The sequence below is a fragment of the Mus pahari genome, chromosome 10, assembly GCF_900095145.1.
Source record: "Mus pahari chromosome 10, PAHARI_EIJ_v1.1, whole genome shotgun sequence".
NCBI classification, from domain to species: domain Eukaryota; kingdom Metazoa; phylum Chordata; class Mammalia; order Rodentia; family Muridae; genus Mus; species Mus pahari.
In genome coordinates this window covers 102,010,029-102,023,212 of record NC_034599.1, presented here as the reverse complement: position 1 = coordinate 102,023,212, position 13,184 = coordinate 102,010,029, and the positions used below count along the sequence as shown (strand labels likewise).

The window sequence follows — 13,184 nt, the reverse complement described above, 5'->3', positions numbered from 1 at the left end:
CAGTGTACTCATATGCAATAAACAAACAAACAAATAAATTAGTTTTTCCTTTTGGTTTTTCAAGACAGGGTTTCTCTGTGTAGCTCTGGCTGTCCTGGAACTCAGTCTGTAGACTAGGCTGGCCTTGAACTCAGAAATCTGCCTGACTCTGCCTCCCAAGTGCTGAGATTAAAGGCATGTACCACCACTGCCCGACAAATCGTTCTTTAAAAAAAAAAAATCCTATTTTTTTCACAGGTTTAGACTGACCTTAAACTCTTGATCCTCCTTCAGCCTAAGTGGTTCTGAAACTACAGGCATGTGACACCATACTAGCTTAAAATTCAAACAATATTCTCACTCCTAAGAACATAATCCGATCACATTTCCTCCCACCCCCCTCTAAGGGTTTCTCTGTGTAGCCCTGGCTGTCCTGGAACTCACTCTGTAGACCAGGCTGGTCTCCAACTCAAGAGATTTGCCTGCCTCTGCCTCAATGCTGGAATCAAAGGTATGTGCCACCAATCCCAAATCCCAACTGGGGTGTATGTATATGTGTATATGGGGGGAGAGGAGGAAGGAAGAGGAGGAAGAAGAGGAAGAGGAGGAAGAAGAGGAGGAAGAAAAGGAGAAGAGAGAAGAATGTGTGTGTGTGAGTGTGACTGAGTCTCTCTCTATAGTCCTGGCTATCCCTTAACTCAGTATTTACACCAGACTGGCTTTTACTCCCAGAGCTCCTCCTGTCAATGCCTTCTGAGTGCTGGGGTTAAAATTATGCACCAACACATCTGGCCTTTCTTTAGGCCTCTTAGAATTACCAGGCACACACATAGTGTGTGAGCAGACATGCATGTAGGCAAGACACCCATATATACAAAATTTAAAAAGAACGAAAAGAGGGGCTGGGGAGATGACCTAGCACCCACATAAAAATGCCATGCATGGCCAAGAGAATGTCTGTAACTTTAACTGCAGGCCAGGAGACAGAAAAGTTCTAGGAACTCAATGGTGATCATCCTAGACCAAAATAATGAACTTTAGGGTCAGTGAGAGAACCTGTCTCAGGGGAATAAAACTTAAATGAGTAGAACCACTGTTCTTTGTCCTCCTAAGATTTGCACATGGGTACATGTATCCACAGACACACAGACCCACAAATCTTTTGAGTACAACTTTGGTCCTAGCACTTCAGGAGGCAGAAACAGGCAGATTTTTGAGTTCAAGGCTAGCCTGGTCTACAGAATGAGTTCTAGGACAGCCAGAGCAACACAAAGAAACCCCATCTTGACACCGCCGCCCAAAAAAAGAAGAAAAAAAAAAAGAGAGAAAAACAATTTCTTTTGGAAAAATATTCAGAAAGAAAAAACAGAATAGAACATGATAGTTTATCAGGTGGTAATTCATTAATCATTACTTAGTGTTTTTTTTAAACTTTTCTTTTTGTGTAATGTATATGCCATACCACCAAGCTACATATTCAGCTCTATTATAGTTTGAAAAGAAAAAAAAGTTTATTTCCATGGTTGTCTTGCACACTCAACCTTTTCTATGTTCTATTTTTATTTCTATTCTTTTTTTATTTTTTTGAGCATGTTTTAAATTTTATTTCACTTTCTATACAACAAATATAAACACTGTTTTGGAAAACACAAATTTGTTTAGAAGCAGTTGTATATCCATCTAAAAAGTTCCAATTTCTATGGAAGACCTCACAGGCCAAAGTACAGAGTCGAGAGCAAAGCAAGAAGAAACTGGCCTTCAGTAGAGCCTCCAGGCCTTTTCCATGAGCTCATCTGGCTGGTGCCCGGGAGGGGTAGAGTGAAGCTTTCCTTTATTACTGGACCTGAGCCACCATCACCTGAGGGTCTGTACTCTCTCCGTTCTCAAGCTTGAGCCAAGAAATCTCACAGCAGCTGATTCCTCTGTGTGGTCTCTCCACAGTGTCCTTCCTGCCAATTTTCCCCTATGGTTGGCTGTACAATGTGTTGGCTCAAGTTAGTCAAGATATATAGATGCAGAGGCATGATAATGGAGAACAATTCACTGTGCCTCCATGCTCTCTGCCATCCAAAAAGCTAGTTCTCTATATTTACACGTGTCAGTAAAATATCAAATGTTACTTCTAGTTTTGGTAAATATGTCTGATGTGTGTTTTGTATGAGTCTACTTTTTTAAAATTAATCAATTTATCTATTACTTATGTATTTAGGTATCTATGTATTTATTTATTTATGGTTTTTCAAGACAGGGTTTCTCTGTATAGTCCTGGCTGTCCTGGAACTCAGAAATCCGCCTGCCTCTGCCTCCTAAGTGCTGGGATTAAAGGTGTGCCCCACCACTGCCTGGCTGTATGAGTCTACTTGATGAATAACTTGTTTAACTAGACCAGCCTAATCTACAGAGCAAGTTCCACGACAGACAGGGATAAACAGAAAACAAAACAAAACCAAAACCAAAACCCTGTTTTGAGAAACCAAAATCAAAACAAACCAAAACAATACTAAGGAGGTAGGAGAGGTCAGTGACACCAGAAGTCAACAGATGCCATGGAACCTAAGTTATAGACAGTTCTGAACTACCATGTAAGCGCTGAGAAGCAAATCCAGGTCCTCTGGAAAAGCAGCCAGCACTCTTAACTGCTAAGCCATCTCTGCAGTCCATTTTCTTTATTTTTAAAAAATTGTTTGTGAGTATGTCTGTGTATTTTATATGTGCACATGTTGTTAGTAGGTGCTCTTGGAGGCCAAAGAGGGTCCGGTCCGTTTGTGTAGCTGGAGCTGTAAGCCACACAATGAGGGTGCTAAGAATGGAAATGGACTCTGTAGAAGAGCAGCAAGTGCTCGTAACTGATGAGCTACCTCTCTAGCCCTGTCTTTATTTTTAAAGACAAGGTCTCAGGCACTGGGCACTCCTATGTAGTAACCCTGACCTTGACCTCAGCCTCCTGCTCCCTTTTTCTAAGTGCTATGGTTTCAGGACAAAAAGATAAACAGTCTTAACAACAAAAACCCACAACTGAAGCCAGATGCAGCGGTGTATACACATCTCGCCTCAAGTATTTGAGAGGTTGAGGCAAGAGAGCTAGTTACACGCCAATAGAAAAATGGATAAAAGTAGAGTTTGTTTTCTACAGATACTGTTGGTAAGAGGCAGAAACAGAGTGGGTCAAAGCGAAATCAAGAGAGGAAGCTTCACTGTGAATATAGCTTACAGACAGGAACTGTGGGTGAAGGCTTTCAGAAATAGCCCTGCTCTCCCCAACTCACTGTAGCTGCAGAATTCAACACTTTCTCACCAGCTCTTCCCGAGGCTCAATCCAACACAACTGTCTTCCCCACAAGCTATTAAGTGGTATAAACATGGAAGAAACTGTCTTGTACTGTTTTAGACAGTCTTGCTATGTGGCCTAGGCTGACCCTGAAGAACCTGTGACCCTACTGCCTCATTTTCTGAAGTTCTGGTATTATTCAGATATGTGCAACAATGGGCCAATTGCTAATTTTACTTTTGCCATTATTCCCCACCTTTGTTTTCTGAGACAAAGTATCATTATGTAGCCATGGATGGCTTGGAACTTGCTAAGAACAAGCTGGCCCTGAACTCACTGATCTACCTGCCTCTACCTCCCAAGTGCAGGCATTACAGGTACACACCCCCATATCCAGCCCCTTTCAATAGACCCACTAAGAGGTATTCTTACCATTTTTTATACCATATTCAAAGATAAACAAAGGGAAAAAGCTATCTTACAAGCTCTCTACCAAGAATTTACTATTTGTGCCGGGTAGTGGTGGCGCACGCCTTTAATCCCAGCACTTGGGAGGCAGAGGCAGGCGAATTTCTGAGTTCGAGGCCAGCCTGGTCTACAGAGTGAGTTCCAGGACATCCAGGACTACACAGAGAAACCCTGTCTCGAAAAACCAAAAAAAAAAAAAAAACCCTCCTCCAGGCAGCGTGGAAGTCAGTCTTCTACTAGCTACCCTCAGATGAAGATCAAGAACTTTCAGCTCTGCATGGATGCTGCCATACTCCCATCTTGATAATGGACTGAACCTCTGAACCAGCCCCAACTAAACGTTGTCTTTTATAAGACTTGCCTTGGTCAAGGTGTCTGTTCACAGCAGTAAAATCGCAACTAAGACAGCACCCTACCCAAATACTCTCTAAAAACTGGTCATTTTGTTGAATTCCAAGAATGATCACCACCTCCTCATTTACTGTTTCTTTCTCTTCCTTCCTCCATACACTATCATTGTTACAACATCATAATGGAATTAAATAATTCAGACACTACAGGTGAGTTCTAGGTTACACTGGAACCAAAGGAAGCACAACAAAATACCCTACAGATTAAGTCTTACTTACTGAACAAGTGACCTGCAGTTGCTGCTGCTGCTGTTGTGGCGGTGGTGTCTGTTCTTGTGCAGTTTGCTGTTGTGGCTGTTGCTGTGGGTCCCATATATGTACAGTCTGAGCCGTATTCTGGTATGTGCCTGCTACAGCTTGCACAGCCACTGGAATGTGGATGTTGCCATTCATGAACTGTGCTGGAAAGAGAGAGTTTGCAAGGGTCTGCACTACCTCTTCATGGGAGTTTTTCACTACAGATGTGGTGCCCACCATCTTCTCCTTGTCATCCTCCAGCTTTACAGCTGCCAGGGCTGTAGGTGAGCCACTGACATGAACCGCATTGTAGGCTTCCTGGGGAATGGCAATGTGGGTAATGCTCTGCTGCTGAGGATCCCCACGGGGCTGGGCAGAATAAACAGGGATGGTCCAAGTTTCTCCTGTAGGGCTAGTTATGGTCCCAGTGGCACTGTACAGGTGGGCACTGTCTACTGTCAGTAAGTCTGGCCTCAAAGACACATAACTCTGTTGCTGGCCCTGTGGAATGGCCAGCACAGTGGCCACTGGCTGCCCTGAGATGGCATAGGACACGGTGATGGGCATGTCCACTTTGCGTTTCTTCACTGGCTGAAGGACACTGGCTGTGCCAACCCTCCGTTCCCCTTCCCTGGGTGAGCCCTGCTGGGATGGTGGTGGGGAAAGAGCACCCACAGTCTGAATTTGAATTTGCTGGCCCCCAGCAAGAGATTGGCCAGCTACCAACTGAGCCTGGATTTGTTGATGTGGGATATGCTCCTCTGGGATTTCTGCAGCCTGGATCTGTTGGGCCGCCTGCACGTGCTGCACCTGGATCTGAGCTGCTTGCAGCTGCGAGGGGCTGGGACTCTGCAGAGATGGAGTCTGAATGGAGGGGGCTGCGGACTGTGGTGCTTGGCCCTGGATCTGCACCTGGACCTGGATGGGTTGCTCAGCAGGCTGGTGAACGGTGAACTGTGGGGAAAGTTGCTGAGCTGAGACCTGTTGTGGAGACTGCTGCACCTGCACCTGTACCTGTAGGAACAAGATTCACCAGTGAGAAAAAGCAGGTAGCATGAAAATCCAGCTCCCAAAAGAAAACTTTTCAGCAAGACCCCGTGTAATGTGAACAAGGAGAACTGTATCAGTCAATACTTCTGCAGTCATGATGCCTCAAACCAAATTCATCATCACACTGAATTGACTGTGAGACAGATCCATCCCAGAAGTAAGACAAGATGATTAACAGGGTCCAAGAAACAAACATTACAACTTTGTTTCTTGGTTCTTTGTACATTATTAGTAAAGTGGTATAAGCATATACTTAAAGTGGGTGTTTTCATTTATTAAGGTTTGAGTGTTGGCTCCATGGTTAAATATACTACTGGCTGTTCTTAACAGAGGACCCGGATTCTAGTCCCAACAGCTCCATGGTGACTCACAAATGTTTCTAACTCTAATTCCAAAGTTCCAATGTTCTCTTTGTACTGCCACAGGTACCAGGCACATGCATGGTACACAGACATACATGCAGATAAAACATGTAGAACACATAAAATATGAATAAAGTTTCCAAAAATAGGGGGCTGGAGAGATGGTTCAGTGGTTAAGAGCACTGACTGCTCTTCCGAAGGTCCTGAGTTCAAATCCCAGCAACCACATGGTGGCTCACAACCATCTGTAATGAGATCTGATGCCCTCTTCTGGAGTGTATGAAGACAACTACAATGTACCTACATATAATAAATAAATCTTTTAAAAAAAAAAAGTTTCCAAAAATAAATAAATGGCCAGCAAGATTGCCCAGTGTGTAAAAAATATTTGCTGCCAAGCCTAAATATTTTGATTCTTGGTACTCACGTGGTTGAAGGACAGACATACATACACATGCATGCAAACAATAAATTAAAAAATGTAATAAAAAATAGAATTCTGAGCTGGGTGGTAGTGATGTGTGCCTTTAGTCGCATCACTCCAGAAGCAAAGACAGGTGGATCTCTGAGTTTAAGGACAGCCTAGTTTACAACAATCAGGACAAAACAGAGAAACCCTGCCTGGAAAACTAGCCAAACAAACAAACAAAAAACCCAAAACGAAACAAAAACAGAATCTCTATGGTAAAAACTGGGTATGATTTTTAGGACTACTTGGAAAAAAATTGCTTCTTCACCTATGTATTAAGAGTTGGTATTGCTGGGCGGTGGTGGCGCAAACCTTTAATTCCAGCACTTGGGAGACAGAGGCAGGCAGATTTGAGTTTGAGGCCAGCCTGGTCTACAGAGTGAGTTCCAGGACAGCCAGGGCTACACAGAGAAACCCTGTCTTGAAAAAAACAAAGAGTTGGTATTAGGCATGGTGGAGCAGGTCTTTTATCACAGCACACAGTGAGTTCTAGACATAAATATAGCTAAATAGTATTTGCCCAGCACATGTAATACATCAGATTCAACTCTAACCCCTTCACAAAAGGAAAGAAGAGGATGTATAAGTGCAAATATCTTTCAGAATATGATCCACTTGCTATTTTAGCTTCAGAAATTATACATCCAAAGTTTTCCTTTTGCTTCTCTATAGTATGTTTTCCTCTACTCGCCCCCAGTGTGTACTCAGTGGTAAGAGGAATCCAGGGCAAGCCCTCTAACACTTGCTTTAATATCTATCAAGTTCCACATATCATCCTCTGTGCATGCATGCGTTTTGTTTTAGGCAGGATCTAACTACATAGCACTGGCTGTTCTGTAACTCACTAATGTAAACCAGGCTGGCCTTGAACTCTCACAGATAACTCTACCTGTCTCTGTCTCCTGAACTCATGGATCAAAGGCATGCACCACCACAACAGGCCTCATTTTGTTATAGTCACTTCAAACACATTAATTCATGTGACACATTGAAAATCCTAATGGTGGCCAGTGCAATGGCTCAATAGATAAAAGGCATTTGTTGCATAAGCCTGGAACAAGGTGAATGGCCAGGAATGGTTCCACAAAGCTGCCCTCTGACCTCCACATGTGCTTCATGGCAAGTGCACACATACATTATGCATGTCCACATGTGCACACACAGACAACTAATAAATAAAATAAATAAAGTCCTGTTTTTGACAATGGGTAGGTAGTGGTAGCACATACCTTTAATCCCAGAACTAAGGAGGCAGAGGCAGATGGATCTTGGAGGTCCAGGCCAGCCTGGTCTACAGAGTTGAGATTCAGGATAGCCAAAGCTACACAGAGAAACCCTGTCTTGAAAAACAAAAACAAAACAAAAAGATCATTCACACCAAAGAGTAGAAACTATTAAACTATTAGCTAATGCAAAAGTCTGATGTACTTCAGAAATAAAAGTAAATGTTTTTGAGTACTTAAATATATACAACTTTAGCTTGAAAGATTATGAGTGTACGATGGGGGAAAGGGAGGCCACGAATGCCACGGCACACACCTTCCAACAGTAGGCCACCAGTCCCCAAAGTTGTAGTTGGCAAGGTTCATAATCCTAGCTGCTCAAGAACCTGAAATAAGCAGATCCATCCTACAGAAGGTGTTCAAGGCCAGCTCAGGCAACTTAGTGACCATTAATCTCCAAAGGTAAACTGGAAGGTCAGGGACAGAGTTCAGCAGAGTAGCTTTCCTAGCATGCTCCAGCCCTACTTCCAATGTACAGAAGAAGAGAAAAGAGTTAGAGACTTAGCTGTCAATATTTTCTTTTTGGTTTGGTTTTTGTTTTGTTTTTGTTTTTACACCCCCTGAAGACAGGGTCTATGTCTCAAAAAAAGTCCTATAACTATATTCAGCTTACAACTTCCTTTTAGTTATTACCAATGTGATGTAACAGCTATTCTGACTTTATTAGAGGGGCAGGTGAGATGAGTCAGTGGGTAAGATATTTCTTGTGTAAGCATGAAGACCTGAGTTTAGAATTCCAGCATCTACATGAAAAGTATGATATCCAGGTAACTCTAAACAGAGGATTCCAGAGTCTCACTAGCCAGCTACTCTAGCCACTCCGTGAGCCCCAGATTCAATAAGAGAGAATGTCACAGGGAGGAACAGAAAAACAAAGAGGTGGGAAATAAACATCAACCTCTATCTCTAGAGATGCATGCACAAACACCTCACACACATAAGTTGTTTTGAATAATATACTTTACCTAGACAAGATTTAAAGAAAGAATACAAAGAAAATATGTGTTGGTTTACGATGCCATTTTAATATGAGCTTGCAGGGGAGCCTAAAACGAATTCCTCAAAGCTCGAAGAATGATGATTGCTTTAGAATCCTTAACAGCTCTTGAGGAATGAATGTAAACTTTAAAATGCTTGTTCAGTACCCAATCTATCTATAGAGGATCATTCTAAGTAACCTTTAGATCTCAGCTTGGTAAATCCAGAGAACTTTTCCATCTTCCCAACAATTTTCCTAAAGTAACATTCTCGTTACCTTATTCTGTATCTGTACTGTATTTTTGTTTTCTTTTTTTTTTTTCTTTTGTACTGTATTTTTATTAATTTTTCAGAATTCATGGTTTTGGCCAAGATGGACCAGAATTTACAACTCTAGAATTACAGGCATGTGCTATCAAGACTCAGCGGCTTGCTTCTGTTTTCTTTCAGACAGGATCTTACTTTGCAGTGTCAGCGTTTGGAGTGCATAAATCACACTTGAGTTACACCTGGTTAAATTTAGAGGTTTAAAACCATGTTTGTTATTGCACGTGTGTTTTATGTAATATATGGGTGCACATGTGCCACAGTGCATGTGCAGAGAAGTCAGAGGACAATTTTGGGGAATCCATTCTCTTCTTTCATCTATGGGTTCTAGCACTGGAACTCAGGTCACTATTTCTGCTTACAGGCACTGTACCTGCTGAGCCACTTTACCAGCCACATTTAGTGGGGTTTGATCATCTTCTCCCCCCTGCTATTGTGAAGAATTTTGTTACTCTCTATGATCAATAATGAGGGAAATGCAGTTGGGTATGGTACTGCACCTGTAATCCCAGGTACTAAGGAAGCTGAAACAAGAGTATGTTTTGAGTTTGAAGGTAGCCAGGACAACATGGAATACAGTATAAAATCCTGTCTCAAATAAAAAAATAAGGGCTGGCGTGATGGCTCAGTGGGTAAGAGCACTGACTGCTCTTCCAAAGGTTCTGAATTCAAATCCCAGCAACCACATGGTGGCTCACAACCACCTGAAAAGAGATCTGCACATCTGAAGACAGCTACCGTGTACTTATATAATAATAATAATAATAATAATAATAATAATAAAATAAATAAATCTTTGGGCTGGAGTGAGCAGGGACTGAGGGAGCAGAGTCGGAACAAGCAGAGGTCCTAAAATTCAATTCCCAACAACCATATGAAGGCTTACAACCATCTGTATTCATATACATAAGTATGAATAATACATAAGATAAATAAATAAAAATAAAATAAAAATAAGATATAAAGAATGGAAAAAATATGTTCTCAGAAACCTATTTTATGATTTATATTTCTACTTTTATAATCATGAGTTTTTTGTTTTTGTGTTTGTTTTTTCGAGACAGGGTTTCTCTGTGTAGCCCTGGCTGTCCTGGACCTCACTCTGTAGACCAGGCTGGCCTCAAACTCAGAAATCCACCTGCCTCTGCTTCCCAAGTGCTAAGACTAAAGGCGTGCGCCACCACTGTTCAGCTTAAGCATAAGTTTTTAAAAAAAAAAATTACAAAAAAAAAAAAAAAAAAAAAAAAAAAAAAAAAAAAAAGTCAAAAAAAAAAAAATCAAATAAAAAAGACTTAAAGCCAAGCTCTGGTTTCAGAGCCCAGTTTTCCACAATATCTTCCTTGTAACTACACAGTCAACCCTTCTAGCACATTTCCAGACACATTTCTCGTCTTCCATTATGTTTCACATCCTTCCTATTATCTGGTGTAAAAAGCATTCAAAGTAAAACTCAATTCTAATATAGTGCCAAGAAAACTACTGTATACTGTACAGAATAATCTTAATGTCTGAGTTATCATTATCTGAAACTTATTAGGTAGGAAAATGCCAACCTAGAATTCTATAGATAATCAAAGAATTGAGATCTATAAACTAAATGAATACATCAGATTTCTTTTTTTTTTTTTTTTTTTTGGTTTTTCGAGGCAGGGTTTCTCTGTATAGCCCTGGCTGTCCTGGAACTCAGAAATCCGCCTGCCTCTGCCTCCCAAGTACTGGGGTTAAAGGCGTGCGCCACCACGCCTGGCTCAGATTTTAATTTTAAAGAAAGTTCTGAATTCCACACTTTCCACAATGAGTCAAAAGGAGGTATCCTGCCCTTTCTGCTAAGACTGCTGCACAAAGACAGAAAGGCTCAGTCACCCGAAGCTCTCACATTCAAATGCAGTGCTGGCCTCTACTTTTCTGTACTATTCAAGCTCTCTAAAGCAAGTAACAAGTATCTGTGGTCTTTTTTGTTTGTTTGTTTTGTTTTTTGTTTTGAGACAGGGTTTCTCTGTATAGCCCTGGCTGTCCTGGATCTCACTCTGTGGTCTTTATAGTTTACAGTAGCTAAAGATATTGTCGGTCCATATTAAGTATGAAAGATTCCACACTACAATAAAATAACTTCCAGCATTTCTAACATCTATATAGGTGTGTTGTAGCTATCCTAAACTGTGAGAGAAGATAAAAGTTTATTAACAGGCTTCAACTAAATATTTCCTCTTACCTGAACCTGCTGTGGCTGCTGAACCTGGATCTGCTGCTCTTGCTGAGTTTGTGGTTGAACACTGGTTGTGACTGGACAAGCAAGTTCAAGCAAAGATCCAGCCACTTCAGTGCTGTCTGTATAAATGCAGTTCCCACCCTGCTGGTACACCATGGTGGTGGTAGCAGTCTGCTGGAACTCCTGAAGAGCTTCTGGTCCCTTAGAAGCCAGTGAGTCCAGAAATTCCTTCATCCTGTGTTGCGGAACAGACCTCGCCTTTACTCGGATGTACTCTTCAAATGAGATGGTGTTCTCTAGAGAATTATTCATATTGCAGAGTCCTTAGGGTTCCTAAAATTAAAATGGATAGTCAACACTCTGCTACTGCTAGCATATTGTTTTTATATTTTTTACATTAATTATCGGGGTGTGGGCATGCACATGCCAAGGCATGCGTGTAGAGGTCAGAGGACAACCCACTTGAGTTGGTTTTCTCTTTCCAAGATGTAGTTCTCAGGGATCAAAATCAGGTCATCAAGCTTGACAATAGGTGGCTTTACCTACTGAGCCACCTTACCAATCCTGTTTGTGTATCTTGAAATCATGAAATTCATAGACACAATTGTGCTGGCAATGAGAATGAAATAGCATGTGTATTATATATACTATAACATAATATATACATTTATTAAACCTTCCCTTTCTCTCCAAAATAAACTGTGGGTTTTTTCTCTTTTAAATAAGGTTATTACTATGAATCCTTAGATGGCCTGCAACTTGCTAAGTTGACAAGCTGGCCTCAACTCCAGAGATTCACCTGCATCTGCCTTGAGAGTTGTGCCCGTCTCTGTGAGGTATTTTTGTTTTTTAATGTTTAGTGTGTGTACAAGATAAAACAGGGCACATAAGCTATGACAAGTGTACAGAGGCAGAAGACAACTTTGTACAGTTTGTTCTCTCCCTCCACATTTACACAGGTTCCAGGGTTGAAACTCACAGGCTTATATAAGTGCCTCTCATCTGCTGTTAACACTTCACCAGCCCTTGTGCCCAGTCTGTGCTAGATTTCCATGTAGCCCAGGCTGCCTTAGAACTTAAGGAAATTCTCCCACTCCTGAGTGCTGGGATTATAGGTGCAAGCCAGAATAATATGCTCATCATCTTTCAGTATTTTGTTTGTTTGTTTTATTTTCCTAGACAGGGAACAGCCCTTTGTAACAACCCTGGCTACCCAGGAACTCACTCTGTAGATAGGCTGGTCTTGAACTCTTAGAGATCCACCTGCCTTTGCCTCCTGAGTGCTGGGATTAAAGGCATGTGCCAACACTGCTTGGGCCTTCAACATTTCTTAAACCAAACTATCATACTTAAACAAAAATCAAGCTCATTCAAGTACTGGATAGAATAGGCTGAAATTATATTCTCCATCCAGCACCAGGCCAATTTCATCCTCTCTATGGAGTCAAGCATTAGACAGTAATGTGGCATGCAAAACCGCTCCCATGCCTATTTGCATACACCCTTCTTCGAAGCATGTAAGAGGCAGAAGCAGGTGGAAATCTAAAGGTTTGAGACCAACCTGGTCTACTGGGCAAATTACAGGCCAGTCAAGAGTTATAGAGTGAGACCCTAACTCCAAATAAATAACAACCATCCTCCTAATACCACAGAAAAGAATACCAAACAAGGGGAGGGAGCTATGAGCAGTTCCTACGTACTGACATGTTTTTGTTTGGTTGGGTTTTTTTGAAACAGGGTCTTACTATGTAACTTTGTCTGGTCACCTGGCCCTTACTGACATTTTACTTCCACTACTAAGTACTACTATAGTAAAGTTATTATATATACCATCTAGCAAGACCCAAGAGACAGGGAACATATTCTTTACCTCCTATCAGAAACACCAAAAATCTCCTGACTTGGTGGTGTACTCCTTGTCCCCTAAACACATGTAATCCCAGTACTTGGCAGGCTGAAGCAAGAGAATCGCAAGTCAGAAACCAGTGAGAACTACATGCTACATATACAAATCACTTAAAAAAAAAAAAAAAAAAAGAGAGTGAAAGAGAGCTGGGCATGGTGGCACACATCTTTAATCCCAGCACTTGGGAGGCAGAGGCAGGTGGATTTCTGAGTTTGAGGTCAGCCTGGTCTACAGAATG

General features: G+C 41.6%; 1 protein-coding gene across 10 annotated transcripts in view; it reads right to left on the bottom strand.

Annotated features, from left to right (window-relative positions):
* Positions 1-13,184, bottom strand: part of Qrich1 (glutamine rich 1) — a 42,205-nt gene that overhangs the window by 19,688 nt on the left and 9,333 nt on the right. For 8 of the 10 annotated variants that reach the window (XM_021206369.2, XM_021206367.2, XM_021206368.2 and 5 more), the window contains 2 exons: positions 11,044-11,373; positions 4,345-5,376 (listed from right to left, as the gene is read on the bottom strand). In XM_021206369.2, the coding sequence (XP_021062028.1) occupies positions 4,345-5,376; positions 11,044-11,352 (1,341 nt within the window). In that variant the 5' untranslated portion in view covers positions 11,353-11,373. Of the gene's footprint in view, positions 1-4,344; positions 5,377-11,043; positions 11,374-11,502; positions 11,650-12,910; positions 12,995-13,184 lie in introns of those variants that run through there. The other 2 variants (XM_029543044.1, XM_029543045.1) reach the window with 2 other exon arrangements.